At 39.3% G+C, this 16,682-nt stretch overlaps 1 protein-coding gene across 2 annotated transcripts in view; it reads left to right on the forward strand.

The window, feature by feature from the left end:
- GLRA2 (glycine receptor, alpha 2) overlaps positions 1-16,682 on the forward strand; it is a 203,705-nt gene that overhangs the window by 140,823 nt on the left and 46,200 nt on the right. For both annotated transcript variants that reach the window (XM_008585837.1, XM_008585838.1), the window contains exon 8: positions 14,130-14,279. In XM_008585837.1, coding sequence (XP_008584059.1) covers positions 14,130-14,279 — 150 coding nt within the window. The remainder of the gene's footprint in view (positions 1-14,129; positions 14,280-16,682) is intronic.

Below are 16,682 nucleotides of genomic sequence, written 5' to 3' on the forward strand. Positions count from 1 at the left end.
CCCCGGGGTGCCCCACGTCGAGGTAAGCAAATGGCACGTCTCAGTGAGGAGCCGCGCCAAGCAGAGATGGCTGGCCTGCCTGCTCTAAGCCGGCCGTCTCCGCCCCCACCCGAGAAAATGGAGGCAGCTCTGTTGCGGGCGCCTGGCCTGGTGTTTTAGGTGGGAGCCAGGTGGGCGGGGAGCAGTCGGGCTTCGCCCCGCAAGTGAGGCTGGACTGGGGGTGACTCACAGAGCTCGCAGAGTTGGGCCGGTCCGGTGCCTTCCACTCCGTTTCTGTGTCGTCATAATGGAATGTTTTGAAGTATGAATTATTCCATTTTACTTTCTATGCTGATCAAAATACAGAGAAAATTTATTGATTCAGACTATTTTGGATAGCAGGTAGCTTGAATTATAATATATGATTAGAGAGAGAGTTTATAAGAATTTTTTCTGTATAGGACTAGATAGTAAATATTTTAGGACTTCTGGGCTGTAAGAGCTCTACTGCAATTACTCAGCCCTACCATTGTAAGTGGAGGCTAAGGAGCCATAGACAACATATAAAGAAATGGGTATGGGTGTGTTCTAATTAAACTTTATTAATAAAAACAGATGGCAGGACAGATTTAACTGATGGGCAGTAATTTGCTGACCCCTGAACATGAGTACAAGCAAATTGATTTTGAGTAGCTACTTTACACATGTTCAAGCAGGGAGCATACCCGAATGAATAAATTTAAAATGAATATATTATGGTTCTTGTTCTCTTATACTGATTAATTATCCTCCCAGATAGCTATTATTCTTTAACTAGACTTTCCTCTTTTAAAAGTACCAAAATAAATCATCAAGTCTACCAAATTCTGGACTTATGAGGCCCAAAGCAAGCAACTTATATCTCTCCTTCTCCTCTTCCCCTGCATCTCCATTTTCATTTTTCTCTCTCTCTTGCTCTCCCCCCCCACCAAAGATATCATATATTAATTATCTATTGCTGTATAACGAATTACCCCCAAAACCTAGTGGTTTAAACAACAACATTTTTATCTTACAGTTTCTATGGATCAGGACTCTGGGCACAACCCAGTTGAGACTTCTGTTTCAGGGTTTCTCACAAGGCTGAAATCAAGATGTTAGCTGGGGCTGCAGTTTCACATGAAGGCTCAACTAGAGAAGGATCTGTTTCCAATCTTACTCATGTGATTGTTGGCAGGATTCAGTTCCTCCTGGGCTGTTGGACTGAGGCCTCAGTTCCTCACTGGCTGGTGGCAGAATATCATCTTTAATTCCTTGCCAGGTAGCCCTCTCCACCAAGGCAAGCAATGAGAAGAGCTAAAGACAGAATGTCAGCAAGAAGGAATGTGCAAGGAAGATGGAAGTCGGTCTTTTATAACCTAACCATGGAAGTAGCATGCCATCATTTCCCACATATTATATTTGTGAGAAGTAAGCCACCAGGGGCTGGCCAGTTAGGTGTTATAACACCAAGGCCAAGGGTTTGGATCCTTGTACTGGCCAGCCACCACAAAAAGAAAAAGAAAAGAAGTAAGCCTCTAGGCCCAGCCCACAGTGAAGAAGAGATTATACAGGGACATGAATACCTGGAGGCAGAAATCATCAAGGCCCATTTTAGAAGGCTACGCACTATTAAAACTAACTCTGCATTGTTTTTTTAGTGTAAAGCTGTTAATATTTTTAATTTATGTCCTGTCAACGGGAATAATTTGTCTCTTCATAATATCTACATCCGTAAGGTAGGATATATAACTGTGACTCAAAATATAACTGTGACTCAGCCTTCCTAAGGAGCTTTATACTTAGCATGAGACAAATTATTTATATGACATTTCTGTAAATAAGGTACTGTTATTTCTCTGATTGCAGGAGGGTTGGTATCTCTTGAATAATTCTTACATAGTATTGTTACAGAACGGACTTTGACAGGGAAGCGGTCGGCACTCAGATGGTTGGAGAGTCAGGTATTTATCATGCCGGTGGTCCCAGACAAGATAATGCTTGAAAATCTGGACCCCAAGCTCAGATCTCACAAAGTTTTTATTAGCAGACTCTTCCAGGGTTTTTATATTTTTTTTTCCTTTCCTCAGCATTCACTAAGCTAGTATAGAGAAGCGAGCTTGGTTACAGAAGCAAAAAACGCAAGTAGTGATTAGAGGCCAGATTAGTGTAACAAGCAAACGTTGTTTCAGAGACAAAATATTACTTCAAGGACAAAACAGGCTTATGAGAAAATTATTTTGGCATGTCCCCAACAGTATTAGATAGGAAATACTAGTTTTTATTACATTTACACAATTCTAATTTCACAAATTTAAAACTAGCTTTGCAGTTTTGTAATGTTAAATTACATGGGTAATGTACTCCCAAATTGATTGGTATTTACTTCTTGAGACTGGCTTTTGACCTATGTCAACACTCCATTCTTATTGGTGATGTGCAAATCAGCCAGATATATGGCTTTTGTTAATAAGAAAGGAATTTTCAGGAGGATGTGTAGTTTATTTGCCATCTTGGTTGTAAATGGTGCATGATGTGGCAGGCATCATTTTTGTGGGAGGCTTCCCCGATCTAACTTGAGGTTTGGGTAATCTGTTTTAGTAAACTGCAGACAAGACAAGAGAGAACGTGTGGAATGTAAACAGGGAAAAGAGAAAAGCCAAGAAAAGTATTACTGAGTTGGTTACCATGGAAGGCAACTATAGTTCAATCGTGCTAGAGAGCCTTTGAAAGCGCTGTAGAATTCTCTTCAGACTTGCCCCACCAACTAACAGGAAATCTGGGTTCTTTATCCACCAACTCTCCCATCCATGGTTGAGGACTGCTCATACGAGTGTTCTAGGCTTCCTTGCATGCATATTGAGAAAGTTACTAAGGTGCTAGAGAAATCTCTTAGGCAGGAAAACAGAGATTCAGCGGCTTGAGATGAGCTGCTGCCAGTTTACATGAGAATTGCCCGATGAATCTGTGTGAACTCAGTGTGTCTGCTACTCACATGGTATTACACATGTAATTGTTTTTTCACTACATCATTTGTTTCTAAGCAAGCAATTCATCATTTTAGGCAAGTTCTACCTGGCACACAGAGGCGCTCAATGAATACACATTATCAGATGACATTGAAAGTTGGTAAGAAGGCAGAGTAGAGGGCCTGAAGCCTGCTTCTGGGATTCAGAGCTCTGATCACCTTGAGATTGGTACCTAATACTGTTATTGACTTAGTTTTCTCTCTCATCACTTTTTCTTTTCCTTGAGTCACAGAATCTTAGAATAGCAGAACCCTTTAAGATCATCAGTCCAACCCTTTTATATCCCCAAGGAGAAACCTGAGGCTCAGAAAGGTGAAGTGATGTGACCAAGTTTGCAAAGTCAGCCAGTGGCAAAGCCAAGACCCACATCCCTGGTATCTTCTCACTTTTCTCTCCATCACAGCCCTGCTGTCTCCACTTAGTTTATATAATCCTACAGGATTGATTTCTACCAAGAGACTGAAATTGATCTAAACTCTCTGAAGCAGCTGATATATTAGAAACTGATGTGCTCAATGAGCCCAACCAAAATCTTTTCACATTCACAATTTATCTTGTGAGCATTCTGTATACTTACTTACTGAAAAATAATAATGCCTCCTGATGGCATGGACTTTTTTATTTTTTCAGAGCTTACACATCCATTTATGTCATTTTATTTAAAAGGCTGTAGGATTTCTTTTTAATTACTAATAGATTCCTGTGGGCTAGTATCTATTGCAAGTAACTATCTAATTATTAGAGGGTGATTTATGCATCTGGTTTGTGGTAAGGAGAAAGGCATGGAGCTGACTTGCATCAAAATGCTGCTCAACCACAGGAAATGGACACAGTAGAAAATGATCTTGGTAATTTACACTAACAAAAAGTGAGATCACCAGCCCAACCAGAGACTTTTGTACCATATTAATTCCCAACCTCTGATTGACCTATAGCTTCTTTTCTTGTTTTCTCCTACCCACATGGAACCTAGAGCATGGTGGGGCCTGGAATTTTTCCAATTCACTTTCACTTTGGGTAGTATGAAACAGTAGGTAGGTGATTAGCTTCAAGAGCTCTAAGTTAAAATACACTAGGCTTGAGTGCCCAGAGTCACATGACAAGAAGGAAAGGTTTCTGTCAAGTTGGCTCCCATGGAGACATCCTTGCTGACCTGTGGCTTCCACTCTGAGCTCACATGAAAGTGCAGTGCTGAAGCTAAACCAGGCCACAGGCCAGAGACTGGGCAGGAAAGCTCCCAAGCTTTGAGTGCCTCTGCCATTTAATTAAAATTAATGTTTCACGCCATATTCTCATCTGTGAAATACTCTTCGGCCCTCCACCAAATGAATCCCTGTTCTAATCCCCAGCATTTATTATCCTAGTAATCAAAGGGTCTAGGTACATTGCATGGAAGCTCAGCACCAGGATGGGCCTCCTTGCAACCTGGAGTCATCGCGAGAGTCCAAATGTTCTTGGAGAAATGTCTTCTCTATCACTACAGGTTGAACTGGCTTTTAAGACTGCCTGTTTTGTAGCTCAGAATCATCCATTGCCTACATATCTTACCCACCATTCATTTCAGAAGTGGGCTTGCATCAGGAATACACCGCCCATGATTGCTATGAAATGGTAAAGAGCCTGCACATACTTACTCAAAACGGGCCCACCCACTCACTCTGATAAGGTTCTGAATTTCAGAAATGGCCAGGGTGAGAGGTTTGGCCAGTGCCATTTTCCTGATCTGGACTCCTCATCCCACGCTAGGGGGCATAGCCCATTTGGAAATTATAAGCCAGCAAGCCTGGTCCAGGAGATGGAGACTCCTCAGCTCTTCCATGCTCCACCTCCCATCAAGTGCCTTCTCTGGGGGACACAAGATGGAAAGCAGGAGGAAACCTTTGTCATCACTATAAACTCTATCCATTATTCCAAGGCCTTTCACTCAGTCTACTCCAAAGAACAGGACTGGGCTGTTTTAATTAAATTTCCCTCCTCTCCTTACTTGCTCAAAAGCATGAAATTTAAAACTGGGGTGGGATCGGAGATGGGGAGTAAATGAAGAAATGGAAACAGAATTAAGGAAGTAAAGCACTAATTGCTGACTGAGAAAGCAAATGAAGACAACTGTGGTTATCTGCCATCTTTCTTTTTTTATTAAATTGTTACATAATAATTATATATATTTATGGGGTACCTGTGATATTTTGAGACATGCATAAAATGTGTTATTGTCAAATCAGAGTAACTGGGATAACTATTAACTCAAACAATTATCTCTGTGTGTTGGGAACATTTTAAATCCCCTCTTCTAGCTATTTTGAAATATACAATAAATTATTGTCAACTATTGTCACCCTACTGTGCTAGTAAACACTAGAACTTATATCTGCCATCTTTGAACATTTATTTTCATAGTATCTCCATGACTGCAGGTGTGACAGCACTGCAGTTTCTGACTTGCCCATCCCACTGCATGTACTTTCTCACCTGTCTTTTACATCAGATGTTGTCATCTGGTGAAACCACAGTCTGTGAGTAATTTCCCTGACTCACCCCCAGAGAGGGAGGTTCCCACGGGGATCAGTGAGCTAGAAAAGCACAGAATTTGGAGTCAAGCCAAATTAAATGTGAATTGCAACTCAATCATTCTTTTGCTGCGTGATCTTGGTAAAGTTAATGAGCAAACTCAGTTTTGTTATCCTTATAGTGGAGATAACTCACAGAGCTGTATTGTTCCAAGCTTTTTGTTGATGGTGGTGGTGGTGGTGACGTTTTGTTTTGTTTTTATAACAGCACATCTTGGCCCCTGTGACATATAGAAGTGCTCACTACAACGAAGTTCTATTGTATGTGAACTTAGATTATGTGCATTTAGGATAGGGCAATATAAAAATACTAATGAAGTCTTAATGCATGCACAGAACATGAATTACAACAGATTCTACTTTACATTTATTCCTCTAGGGAAAATTGCCTTGAATTATGCAAGTTTTGAATTATGCAATGTCTTCAGAGCTCATCCTTTGCAAACCAATGTGACTATCTATAATGTGCCAAATGAGTGTTAAGATTTACATAAAGTGTCTTATTCAGTACTTCAGTGACCCCATGGGACTGAAATCCTTGGGCCCCTACTTCAATATGAATAAATTAAGATTCTGAAAGGTTAAGTAATTTTCCCAAGTCTATTGGTCATTCAGCTAGGATCCAAATCCAAGTTGGAGTGGCTCCAAAGATGTTCATTTTCTTCCTTTCCTCCCCATCTTCATGGTCTCCCCAGTCTCTCTCCTCTCTCTCTCTTTCACTTACACACACACACACACACACACACACACACACACACACACACACACACACAATGACTACATAAACATCTATTAAGTGGAGCATCCCAAAAGCCCATGGTTGTCTTTCCAGTACTGAGATATTCCAATTGGCTCTTTTCTTCATTAGGGTGGTCTTCCACTAGTGGACAATTTTGCTCCTGACCCCTGCTCCCTCCTCATTCTTACCCCCATTAGAAAAAAATATATAAATCGCTTGTTTGTTCACTGAAGGTGCAGTCACAGGAGATAGACTATGGAAGGAATCAGTATTCTTATCCATCTGTTGAAAATGTAGCGAAACGTGGCAGACACAAGCACAGGGAAGAAGATGCTCCTAGTCCTGCTTTCTCCTCATCCTCTAGATGTCACACCCTCCTCACCTTGACTCCCCCAGATGCCTACATATGAAGGTGGCTAAGACTTGGAGGAGCTTTTCTGTACAGTGTCCCTATGATGCCTCCAACAATAAGTATCACCTGGTTTTCCTCGTGTATTCTGGGGCTGGCTGTTCTACTCTTCTTGTACCTCTTGACCCACAAAACTCACATGTATAGAGTTTTGGCAAGCTTTGAACAGTTTTCTCACCACCATAATGGAAAGAAACTTATTCATCTTTAGAAATAATATCAGCTATCTACGCCTGTGCACCACCTACCTAATGCCCAACAACTAATTGGTCCCGAAAGGTTGCTCAGGTCCATTTGTAACTGGTTGGTTCCTCCAGATACCAGGCTTGAATGCACTGCCACCCAATGGCTATTTCTGCAAACAGCACCTTCACAAGAGTTGTGTTTAGTCAAGTACTCTGCCTAGAATTCAACAATATTGGACTTGAACAGAAAATAGGGTTGGGGTGGTAACACTGAAATGGGCTAGGTAGTCAGTGTTTCTACAATCATTCTCTGCCAAGGAAATCTGATTTCCCAAGCAATAAACAGCAAGAGTAAAGTCCTTAATTAGGCAATAAAAATGGCAACTTGGCAGTGAAACTGTAAAGAGAAAATTATACAAAACCATGGATCTTTGGTACCAGGATTGACTGTCTATATTTTTTTCATGATACAGTGAGTTTAGATAAAAAACAAAACAGTAAAGCAAAGTCAGAATTCTCATTTTCATCTCTATTGATTACTAGCTATATCAGATTTAGACATACATTTAATAAACTTATTTTTCTTCCCCATAAAATGGGGATTCAGAGGAAAGTAGTATACTTCATAGCATTCAATAAAAGAAAAGTTGATTGGAGCTACCAAAGTCTTCTATTCCACGCAAGGGAAGCACATCTCAGGCTACTGTGGCCAATCGGTATCCCTCATTTCAACAGCTGCACTAATCAAGGTTAATTTAAAATTTTCTACTTCTTTACTAGATAAAATGAAATTATACTGTACAGAGAAGAAAAGCTTCTATTCTGCTTTAGGAGTGGTTTGCAGGCATAGTTTGAGAATAATGAATCATTGACTCAAGCAAGTGGGTGTGAGAGATTATTACACTTAAAGAAAAAAAAATCTGAGTATTTTGAGATTGCCCTATGTATTCGATTTTGTCTCTTTTCTATTAAAAAACAATACTTGGTTGGTCATAGTAATTTGTGGTTTTTCTCCTCTGTAGTGAATTTATCCTCTCTGTGCATGTTCATAAGCAATCCTCCATGACCAGCTGCTGGAGGAATGTCGCAGCTCCCTGGGGTCATCCTAGGGGCTGGGAATATGGATATACTTTAGTTGGTGCATCGTCACATGGGAGAGTGCCTTGACCATGAGGAATGGGAAGGGTATCCAAGCTATAAGCACATTTGGGTAATCCTTGTACAATGATGACCCAGTCTTCTGTCCTTGGGATAAACATCAGGTAGAAAATGGCCCAACCCAAGGCTTCATAACACATGAAACAGTATAGTGTCTAAACACAGACAAAACAAACTGTGGGGTTAAAGTAAATAAAATCATGACAATTTTCCACAGTGAACCTGTACTGATGATGTGATTAATGAAAAAAATTGACTCAAGAAAAGTTGCCAAAGTTTTCAAAAAATGCTGAAACGGTATTGAAGAGAACATTAATGGGAAATAGTTCTGCAGAATGTCAGCATGATACCAAAATAACCAAGAATTAACTAAATTTCACCATCTGACTGATTTGCCCAAACAACGGATAAATGCTTACCTAACACCACAAAAACCACTTGACTGGCTCTACCTTTCCACCAGAAAACAAATCAAGAGTAATCTGGATATCATTAGCTATCATCTCTAAAAGACCTAAGCCAAATTTTTCTTCCTTTTAATTGTCTTTTTTTTTTTTTCGTAGCTGACCCTTCATATAAAGCAGTGATCATGAAAAGAATTTGAATTTATATACCACTTGGAAAATTTGACAATTAACAGAAACTTATGGGGCATTTACTATATGCACAAAGACTTGTCCTTGGTGGTATGGATACAAAAGACATTACTGAGTCTTTATCCCTCTGAGTATTCTATACTTTAGTTGGGTGGATAAAACACATGTGCATGAAGTAAACACTAAACTGGATGTTACTATCTATAAGCACATTACAAATTCTAAAGATGGGCAAGACATGTGGGCTAAAATAGGCAGAGAAAGCATCACCTTGGAGATAGAATTTAGGCTACCCCTTGAGGAATTACCTGGAAATGAATAAATAGGTAACAAAAATGTGGGAAGAATTTCTATGCTGGGTGAAGAGTGTAGACCAGAGTTTCTCAACCTTATGACACTATTAACATTTGAGGCTGGATAATTATTTGTCATGAAGGGCTGTACTGTGCATTGTTGGGTATTTAGCAGCATTCCTGGCTTCTACCTACTATAAACCAGTAGCAACTCCTCACTTAGAAGTTGAGACAACCAAAAACAGCTTCAGACGTTGTTGAATGACCTTGGGAGCACCATTATCCCTGGTTAAGAATCACTGGACTAAGCATAGATACCTAGGTTTGGGTTTTCTTTTTCTTTTTTTCCTTTCTCTATCTCAGTGTTTATCAACCTCAGAATTATTGGCATTTGGGCTGAATAACTCTTTGTTGTGGGGGCTGTCCTATGCATTATAGAATGTTTAGCAGCATCCCTGATCTCAACCTACTAGATGCCAGTAGCACCTCCCCTTGTTCGTGACAACAAAAATGCCTCCAGACATTGTCAAATGTCCCCTGGGGTGCAAAAATCACCCCCCCCCCTCATTTTGGAACCACTGGTGTAGACAGAGTCATCAGTGAGAATGGACTCGGCTTCCTCAGAGTTAAGCAGAATTGCTTAAACAAAGTATGTTAGGAAAGAGTGGAATAAGATTGAATAACTAAGGTGGACACATGCTGTGTAGGATCTTGAGTACCAGAGCCTATAATAGGCAGCCACAATAGATCTTAAGCAGATTTGTTTCAAAATGAAATCGGTATTTTAAACTCAATCTCGCAGAAACAAAAGGACTAAGTATCATGGGGAGGAAGTGAATGCAGGGGGACAAGTTAGGCAACAGTTATAATAACGAGGCTGAGATTGTAGTGACATCTTTGGAATGGAGAGAAAATAGTAAACCCAAGGGTACTTTGCAGAAAGAAATGTTAAGTCTTTGCAACACATTGAGTATTAGAGATGAAGGCAAAGAAAGAACCAGTGGTGAAACCAGGGTTGCTAGTGAGAAGAAAGATTTGAATGAGGTGAATGGGAAAGAGGGGCCCTTTAATGAGTTTAGTTTTGCAAATATTACCTGTAGGCATTTTACAATTAGCACAGGAACGCTGGTAAGAAGTCAGGGCTGAGGGACAGCTTTGGGAGCCTTGGAAACACAAAACCCTGAAATATGGCTAAATAAAAGTTTCTTTCTCATTTGTGTTACACTCCACTGGGGGGTAGGTAGCCCTAGGTCATTTATGAATCCAAGCTTCTTCCCTCATATGGCACTGCCATCTTTAACAGGTGACATCCAAGGTGGCTGCAGAAGGGTTAAATATTAAAGACCTCATGGGAAATTTTAGAGGCCCTGAAGAGGCATGTATAACTTCTGCCCACATTTTACTGGGGATGCAACTTAACTGCAAAATTTAATCTATTGGTAGAGGAAAAGAAACTCAGGATTCGTAAGAACTTGGTCAATCCTTCCTCCTCCACACACATGGTAATAAGAAGAAAGAGCTATAAGAGTGCATGAATTCATTGAGGATAGGATAGAGTAAACAATTTTAGAGGAAAGAGGTCAAGGAACACAGATAATAAATGGAAGAAGAGGTCCCGCAAAGGATTCAGAAATGTTAGAGAGCCTGGAAGAGACCAGCCCTGCATAGAGTTGAGAGTGCCAAGATGAGGGAGGCACACTTCCAACAGGAGGGAAAATGCCTGCTTTTTCTATGACTCTTACTTTTGGAGACAAATAACATCACAATAATTAGAAAAGGACTTATACATTCATATCCCACTTTAAAACCATCATTAGCTTGTCTTCATGAGCAGTTTGAAACCCCAAACCTATCTGCCTGGCTTTCAATGCCTTCTTTGCTGGCCCCGTCTACCTATCCACCCTTCACCCAGGAGATCCCAGGCCCAGGGCTGCTCACCATCCCCAAGCACGCCATACTCTCTCCTATCTTCATGGCTTTAATTTCATAGCTTCTTCCACCCATCAAAGTGCAGGCTTTCCTCAAGCCCTACACCATCCAGGAACAAGGCCTTTTCTGATATTCCCTGTCATCATCAACCTCCCCATATTCCATCAGCCTTTTGATCCTTCCTCTACTTTGGCGTGTGGACATCCACTTTGTATCTGTTACATGTTCACGTGACTGGCTCCCTCAATACCCCATGGGTTTCTAAGCATTGAAGCAGGGCCACTGGGATGTACAACTCCAGGACAAACCAGACAACATTAGAATCTAGGTCAGGGGCTGGCAAACATTTTCTATAAAGGGCCATATAGTATTTTAGGCTTGGTGGGCCATTTCGTTTCTGTTACAGCTACTCAACTGTGCCACATAAGCGCAAAAAATAGCCAGAGACAATATGAAAATATGCAAGAGTAGCTGTGTTCCCGTAAAACTTTATTTATGAGATATGTGGTAGGCTGGATTTAATCCATGGTCCATAATTTGCTGCTTCCTGATCCACATAAATTATACTTTCTGCAGCAAAGTGTGAACAGGTTCCTTTGAAATGTAATCAGGAAAGCCCTGGAAAGAATTGATATGCACCTTAGTCATCTTTGTATCTTTCGCCCTACCTCTCACCATCGCCTAGTACAGTGCCTTCCACGTAGTATACCATCAATGTTTATTTTTGTTTTTCTCAATTAAATATGCCTGAAACGCTACCAATTCAGTAAATCATAACAACATTTTGAGGACTTAATTACCTTTGAAAACTATCCTGCAAGTTTGTAGTAAGGTAGTTCAGGAAGGGATCATGTAATCCCAAGAATCATAAAAAGAATGTGACAGGGGAAGATGTGAGCTAAGAACATCTAAGGATTAGCAGCCAAAGGATGAGAATCTGACATCAGAGCTGGGTAAAAGCAACGAAAAGCATTTCAATCCGGAGAGACCAGCACCAAGGAACATCACATCATATGTAATAGATGTCTCACAACACCCTCTAAATCCGTGTGAATAATGCATTTAATGCCAGCACTTCAGTGCTGGAAAGATGTTCGTGATTTGGAGGAAACTCAGAGACCAACTAAAATGATTAAGAGACTGAAAGGATTCATTTATGAGCAGCTATAAAAGAAGCCAAGTACGTGCTTGGCCTGCTGATGGTCAGAAGGAGATGGGGAAAAGGTTTACAAATTACTGAATACTGAAAACACCAGGAAGGGAAGGAATGGCGGTCAGCTCTATTGGACTTAGCTCTTTGTATGGAAACATCTCAGGCACTGACAAATTCCTCTCATTATTGGGTCTTAAAACATTTACGGGCTCTCTGAATAATATATGACCCGGAATGCTGTGATTGATAATGCTCTATTATTACAGAAGAACAGGATTGCTTCATAAGAGCAAACGCAGAACAAATTATTGTTTATTAATGAAGGAAACATTCCAGGAATGCTAGGTATGCTGAGAAAATAAAAACTCACTCACAGTCCACTCTTAGAAGTACCAAATATATGCAATTGTGGGTAAGAGCATATAGCTTAGGGTTGTTGAAATTAAAGCACAAAGATGCAAAGATAGCTAGATATTTTCTTCCTTCTTTCCTTTCTTCCTTCCTTTTTTTCTTTCATTCAATTATTCACCCATCCATCTATTCATCCATCCCACATAACTAACACCTACCCACTATTTGCCAGGTCCCGTGCTGGTGATATAAAGAGTCAAACTGCACAGGGGCCTATTCTCAAAAAGAACGTTTGGGGGAAGAACGTTTATAGCAGCAAAATTTATAGTCGTAGAAAATAAAATAGAAGATAACTTAAATGTCCTGTAATGCGGAATGATTAATCATGGTACGGATCATTATGCAAGCATCAGATTATGATTTAGAAGAAAGTTAAACGACATGGGAAATGCTTATTTTAAAGGTCAAAGGGAAAATGCAAGATACAAACTTTGCAATCCTAGTAGTGTTTGTGTGTGTTTGGAAAGGAAATCCACTAGTCAGACTGAGTTCCAGTTCCAATCTTAGTTCTGTCACTTATTAGTTTTGTGAACTTGGGTGATAATTTAACTCCTCTGTACCCCAGTTTTCTCATTAGAAAACGGGGATAATACAGCTGTTGTAAGGGTTAAAAAATTAATACATGTAAAATGCTTAAAATACTGGCTTGCAAGCACTAGTGATAGCCACCAAAAAAATAGGAAACCCTATTTAAAAATTAGTACTGGAGAGTACACATTCAGTTGGCAGTTTGGTAAATGTCCTTTTTAGTCTGGCATACAATATGTTACAACTTTGTCCAATTATTTCCCCTCTTATACTTTAAAAAATAGTTGTAAATTGAGTGAAATGAGGAAACATCCATTGCAAGTAAAAAGTATTTGCTTTCAGAATCTGCTTTGTCAAATTATAACACTTAATAAACACACAACCAAACACTCTGCAGGGTTATAAAAGTTTCCTTTTTAACCAGATACTTTCTCAAGGCTAGAGCCCTGATGTTTTACTTTGGTTGAATATTCTCGAACTGTGAGAGTTTAAAACTATTTACAACTGTGTTTTCATGTCAGGATCAGTAAATTAACAGAAATTAACAATTGGTTTCTGAAGGGCCTAAGGCCATACACAGTTTATTTCTCATCCAAGTTTTTGGATTATCTTAATTATATTTGTTTTTAAATGTTAGGAAAAATAGAAGTGAGCAGTTTTAATAACAGTGTCCATTCTATTTTACCTTGAAGTTTTGTTTTTATTTCTCTTCATTAAGGGAATTTTTTTATTATTATTATTTTAATTGATAGGTAAAAATTGTATATATTTTTGGTGTACAACATATTCTGATAGAAGTATACATCATGAAATGGTGAAAACAAGCTATTTAATATATGCATTACCTCACATACTTATCTTTTTGTGCTGAGAACACTTAGAATCTACTCTCATTAGGAGAATTCTCATACTCATGTTTGGAGCTAGTCTCAGGGGTGAAGCTACTTCAGCAGGTGTTCTGCCCAAAACCTACAAAGTGGAATTGATGCATTGCTTAAGCACTTTCTTAAGGAAAGGCTAGAAAATACTTGACCAAGGAAATGAGGTTATTCTACTGCTTACACCACTAAGAATCTGATTTCTCTGAAAGCTTTCATAGCATCTCTCTCTCTCTCTCTCTCTCTCTCTCTCTCTGGTCTCCTATGTAAAAGCGATTGACATCTGGATGGCGGTGTGCCTTCTGTTCGTGTTTGCCGCCTTACTGGAATACGCAGCGGTGAATTTTGTCTCCCGGCAACACAAGGAGTTCCTGCGCCTCCGAAGAAGACAGAAGAGGCAGAATAAGGTACAGTTGGCCCTCAGTGCAGACAAAGTCAAGTAGAGCTTGAGGTGGTTAACCAGGCAATGTAATTGAGAAAACAGAACATGCAATGAACAAGAAGCTAAGGTTAATTTTTTTCCTGATTTGTCCTAGTACACTGAATTACTGCACAGGTTAATCCTTTTAAAATTGGGGCAAGGTTTTTAGATTTAGCAAATAAAAATACAGGATGTGTGGTTAAATTTGAATTTCAGATAAACAACAAAATTTAGTATAAGTATGTCCCAAGTATTGCATGGGACATACTTATACTAAAAAATTATTTGTTTATCTGAAATTCAAATTTAGATGGGCTCCCTGAATTTTATGTTTATCCTCATTGGGATATAAACTGAATTTGACATAGTTACTTTAAAATCCTGATTGTTTTCAATATTGACAATTTGTTTGTGTATGTGCGTGTGTGTGACTTTGTGCACATAACTGATTTGATTGCCTTTTTTCATCAATGCTCTGGCTTTATGTAAATAATGCCCTGCTCATGTAGACTGCAACCTGATAAATCCAATTAGACTGATCTCATTGTCTTGCCTTAAACTTTAATGCAGAAAACTAAGTTTCATGCTATCCAGAGGTTTGAGGTTTGAAATACATAGCTCAAGACCTCCAGTTCAATGGTTCCCAAACTTGCTGGGACATTAGAATCACCTGGGGATTTTTCAAAAATACCAAGCCTTGGCCACAACCCACAACAATTAAATCCCAATCTGAGGATGGGGCACAGGCATCAGTATTTCTGCAGCTCCCCAGGCAATTTCAATGTGCAGACATGTTTGGAAAGTATTCACTGCTCAGGGTTTTACAACCCATTCTCATATAGGATACTAGAAGGCTTGCACCTATTTTCCATTTCAGACTCCGGGAGATAAAAATGTCCTTTGATATGGAGAATGTTATCACCTGTAATAACTAGAGAATTGAAGTTAAAATTTTACATACAGTAGATGAGAAATATTTCTCAAAATCCATTCCAAAAAATATTTGATAAATTTAGCCCATTAGTGAAGCCATAAGTTATATGCCACTCTGTTGGTGAAAAAACTAAAATGTTTCACTGTCAGCCATAATGCTTCCAAATATCTAGATGTAAAGTTGAATGTTTGCTGTGAGTTAGACGTTGCTTAAATTGAGGAGTTGAATGTTTTTCATAGGAATTTTTGTAATGTTGTATGGAAGATTCTTGGGTTGTATCTGGGCTCTGTAGAAATGAGTTTTGTGATCGATTAGCAATATCTGACATAACAGAATAACAGCTATTAAAGAATATTTTTAGAAGTATAACTAATAAATGAACAGGGGTGGGGTAGGGAATGTGAAATAATAAAAAGACAAAATCAATCTAAAAGAAAGAGGAAAGGCAGAACAAGAAAGATAAAGAGAAAACAAGTAGAAAAGTGGTAGATTAAACCCAAATATATCAGTAAAATTGACCTGAAACACTTCAGTAGCTAGGTCTGGGCACAGACTTTATGAACATGAGCCTGAAAGCATAAGCAGTAAAAGAAAAAATAAACAAATGGGACTATATCAAACTAATTGTTTCCTTCTGCACAGCAAAGGAAACAATCAGCAGAGTGAAATGACAACCTACAGAGTGGGAGAAAATTTTTGCTAACTATGCATCTGACATTGTATATCTAGAATATACAAGGAACTCAAACAATTGCACAGTAAAAAAACAAATAACCCAATTAAAAAATGGGCAAAGGAACTGAACAGACATTTTTCAAAGGAAGACATACAAATGGCCAACAGGTACATGAAAAAATGCTCAACATCACTAGTCATCAGGGAATGCAAATTAAAACTATATTGAGATACAACCTTTCCCCAGTTAGACGAGCTATAATCAAAAAGACAGTCAATAACAAATGCTGGCGAGGGTGTAGAAAGAAGGGAACACTCCTGCACTGTTGGTGGGACTGTAAATTGGTACAACCACTTTGGAAAACAGTTTGGAGTTTTCTCAAACAGCTACAGACAGATCTTCCATACGATCCAGCAATCCCACTTCTGGGTATATACCCAGAGGAATGGAAATCATCATGTCCAAGGGATACCTGCACTCCAATGTTCATCGCAGCTCTGTTTACAATAGCCAAGACATGGAACCAACCTAAATGTCCATCGATGGATGATTAGATAAGGAAACTGTGGTATATATACACTATGGAATACTACTCTGCCATAAAAAAGAATGAAATTCTCCCATTTGCAACAACATGAATGAGCTTGGAGAAACTTAGGTTGAGTGAAATAAGCAAAGCACAGAGGGACAAATACCATATGTGCTCCATCATATGTGGGAGCTAAGAGAGAAAGAAGGAAGAAAAGAAAGACCATAGCAGTGTGTTGGACTTGCAGAGG

Source organism: Galeopterus variegatus, unplaced genomic scaffold (assembly GCF_000696425.1).
Source record: "Galeopterus variegatus unplaced genomic scaffold, G_variegatus-3.0.2 Scaffold3732, whole genome shotgun sequence".
Lineage (NCBI taxonomy): Eukaryota > Metazoa > Chordata > Mammalia > Dermoptera > Cynocephalidae > Galeopterus > Galeopterus variegatus.